General features: G+C 42.4%; 1 protein-coding gene across 1 annotated transcript; it reads left to right on the top strand.

Moving 5' to 3' along the window:
* Positions 1-302: 302 nt before the first annotated feature.
* Positions 303-1,187, top strand: LOC138037590 (uncharacterized). Its single transcript, XM_068883494.1, has 2 exons — positions 303-559; positions 863-1,187. Exons 1-2 carry the CDS (start codon positions 303-305, stop codon positions 1,185-1,187), a joined length of 582 nt encoding a protein of 193 aa, XP_068739595.1.
* Positions 1,188-3,406: the final 2,219 nt, after the last annotated feature.

The following is a 3,406-nucleotide window of genomic DNA, read 5'->3' as shown; positions in this document are numbered from 1 at the left end:
CAGCCCCTTTTGTGCCAATCCTGAAACCAGACAACTCCATCCGCATCTGTGGTGATTATAAGACAACTGTCAATCAAATTTCAAAGGTGGATAATTACCCCATCCCAAAGGTGGAGGATTTGATAGCTACCCTAGATGGTGGAGAGAAATTTACAAAACTGGACATGAGTCAAGCCTATCAACAGCTACAGCTGGAAGCTGAGTCCAAATAGTACACCACCATTAACACACACAAAAGGCTCTTTCAACATAATCTCCTTCCCTATGGAGTCTCGTCTGCTCCTGGTATCTTCCAACGCAACATGGAAAATCTCTTGCAGAATATTCCTCACGTGATTGTCCGTGTAGATGACATCTTGGTGTCCGGTGCCAATGACGATGCTCATTTAAGAAACCTGGAGGAAATCTTGAAACGTCTTGCGGAAGCTGGATTGCGATTAAAAAAAGGGAAGTGCGTGTTCATGGAATCTCAAGTCTTATCTGGGCATGATCAATTATTACCAGAAATTCCTGCCAAATTTGTCAAGCGTGTTGGCCCCACTACACAAATTACTCAACAGTAAGAGCAGTTGGCATTGGGGAAAAGAACAGCAGCAAGCCTTTGAACAGTCTAAGTCATTTCTCAAGTCTTCAAAACTATTGGTCCACTATGATGACAAAAAGGAACTGACTTTGGCATGCAATGCTTCCCAATGTGGTTTGGGAGCGGTTCTTTCACACAAGATGGAAGATGGTTCAGAGCATCCAATTTCGTTTGCATCTAGAACCTTAACTAAGGCAGAGAGGAATTACTCTGATCTGGAGAGTGAGGCGCTCGCAGTTATTTTTGGCGTTAAGAAGTTCATCAATACTTGTATGGTAGACATTTCGCATTCGAGACTGACCACAGGCTTCTTGAGTCCTTGTGTAATGAGAAGAAGGCTATACCTACCATGGCAGCTGCTCCAATCCAACGTTGGGCGTTGACACTAGCTGCATACAATTACACCATCAAGTACAAACCGGATAAGGAACACTGCAATGCTGATGCCCTCAGTAGACTGCCATTGCCAGTTACGCCCCGGATGACGCCGGTGGCAGCAGAAACTGTGTGGACAATGGAGCTTCTCAATTCTACACCAGTAGGCGTCAAAGCGATCCAAGCAGGAACCAGATCTGATTCCACACTTTCTCAAGTAACGACGTGAGTACAGTATGTTTGGTCTTCCAGCAACACAGATGAAGCACGCAAACCATATTTCAGGAGGAAAGAAGAATTAAGTATTCAATATGGGTGTCTTCTATGGGGAAATCGCGTGTAGTACCCGTAAAAGCAAGAGAAAGAGTGATGGAAGAATTGCATGAGACACACCCTGGTATATGCCGTATGAAGTCGTTAAATGAGTCACAGTTGATTCAGTTTGGTTCAATAGCGCAGGAATATTACACTTTATTCACGTAGGATATTGTGCTACGAATATTTTGTGGCTGGACTCACTGAAGCCATTGAAATCTAATTATCAGCATCTGAGAGGAAACACTCGCGTCGGAAGACCCAGGGGAATTAACAAAGAAGAGCTTGATAAACTACGGGAACAAATTTTATTTGCATTTTATTTGCAGAGTTTATTTGCATAATTGTGACAGTGGGAATATTTTATCCAGGAATATTTGACTCAAATTGGTGGCACCTGAGAATTTAGTCTCCAGCCTTGGGATTTTATTATAACCGTTGACAAGCACGAAATTGTAAAATCGGATCTGGAAAATAACCATACGGGAAGGAAGCTATCCACGATGGCAATAAGCCAGTAGGCTTTTTAATTGAGATCTTTTTCATATAATTATCTTCTTAAGCTTTTTATCGGGATTCTCATACAAATCCTTATATTTTTGTCGGCCATGCCCACACTGAGCTTGGAGCGCCTGTGATTGAGTCCGCAGATCCTTAATAACTGCAAATCTAACCGATGGAACATATTGGCTCCCGATAATATCCGGTGTTCCCCATTTGTTCCTTGTAGGAAGGAAGCAAGGGACTTTATTTAGGTGTCTAGACGTTCTAGCGCTGAAGCACTAATTGGGGACACTGTAAATTGAAATTAACAATTAACACAAATCAAGTGAAATGTTGGTTTTTGAGGAGAGGGGAAACCGGAGTACCCGGGGAAACCTCTCGGTGCAGAGTAAAGAGCCAACAAACTCAATCAAAAATATGACGCCGAGTCTGGAAATCGAACTCGGACCACATTGGTGAGAGACGAGTGCTCTTACCACTATGCCAGCCCTGCACCCCAAATGGTTAATGATTAACAATTTGAATGCCGCTACACCTGAATCATGCATTTGGAAGTACTATGAAGATGTTTCTTTGTCGGATGGGCTTGCATGAAATAGTAATTCGACTATCTAATCCAGTCTCGATGCCATTGGCCTTTGGAGCTCTAGCAACTGGATGAAACTTAATGCTAAAAAATGTAAAGAAATGCAAATATGCTTTCTTAAGGAGATCTCGGAACCCATACGATTGAGGATCGCTTCTCATAAAGTACTGAGTCTAGTGATTCAGAATAACTTGAAATGGAACAAACATATCGATACTATAGTCATTAAGGCGTCTAAAGCGTCTTCCCCTAAATTCCGTGTTTTAAGTCGAGGGGGTGTAGAGATTAAAGATCAAGTCACTGTCTACGTTGTCTTGATACGTTCTGTCCTTGAATATGTTGTTGTGTTGCATGGCACCACACCCTTCCAGCTTATCTCTCCAAGGAGGTTGAACGTATACGGAAACGGGCAGTGAATTATGCGTGTGGAGGAGCAAGGATGGCACAGTCGGCTAGTGCGCGGCCTTGGTGTACGAGGTCCTTAGTTCGATTCCCGGATCTCGCATCTTTCTTTCGACTGTAGCTAAATAACTTTAAATACCCGTCAAACGGAGCACTGGTGGAGAGGTGGGCGGGGAGTAAAATGAGCGCACCGTCCACCTCACGTTTGTCAGTTGAATTACTGTTACGACGTTAAATATGATTACTTTACTTTTTACTTTTTGCCACTTTTTAAACATCTTCCTAAGACAAAGATTAGTTTACACCACCATTACACGAGAAATAAAGAGAACTATGTCATAACCAAATGCAAGACTGAAAGACTACTTCGTAGCTTCTTCCCAAGTACAATCTTGACTTAAAATAATCACTAGCCTGCATAGATCATGTAGTCGCATGTGAGTCAATTTGTCTCCTTTTATATTAGTGATCGTTTTGGCATTGTTTGTAATTTGATTTTATAATCATTATTGTATCCCAGTCCCTAGAAAAGGAAGGTACTGCCGACTAAGATAAACGATGGGATGTGGGAACGAGAATGCTTTGATTCAGCGGGCATGTTTCGATCGACAGTTACGTATGTAAAGCCTGGTTTTGACTGG

The sequence above is a fragment of the Montipora capricornis genome, chromosome 2 (assembly GCF_036669925.1).
Source record: "Montipora capricornis isolate CH-2021 chromosome 2, ASM3666992v2, whole genome shotgun sequence".
Lineage (NCBI taxonomy): Eukaryota > Metazoa > Cnidaria > Anthozoa > Scleractinia > Acroporidae > Montipora > Montipora capricornis.
The sequence above is the reverse complement of the archived record's forward strand: the minus strand, read 5'-3'. Positions and strand labels throughout refer to the sequence as shown.

Bases quoted from the DNA above. Each gene is read 5' to 3' on its own strand.
- LOC138037590 (XM_068883494.1), top strand. From the start codon at position 303: ATGGAAAATCTCTTGCAGAATATTCCTCACGTGATTGTCCGTGTAGAT. The intron at 560-862 runs GTAAGAGCAGTT...CTTGTATGGTAG, and splicing joins ACTACACAAATTACTCAACA to ACATTTCGCATTCGAGACTG.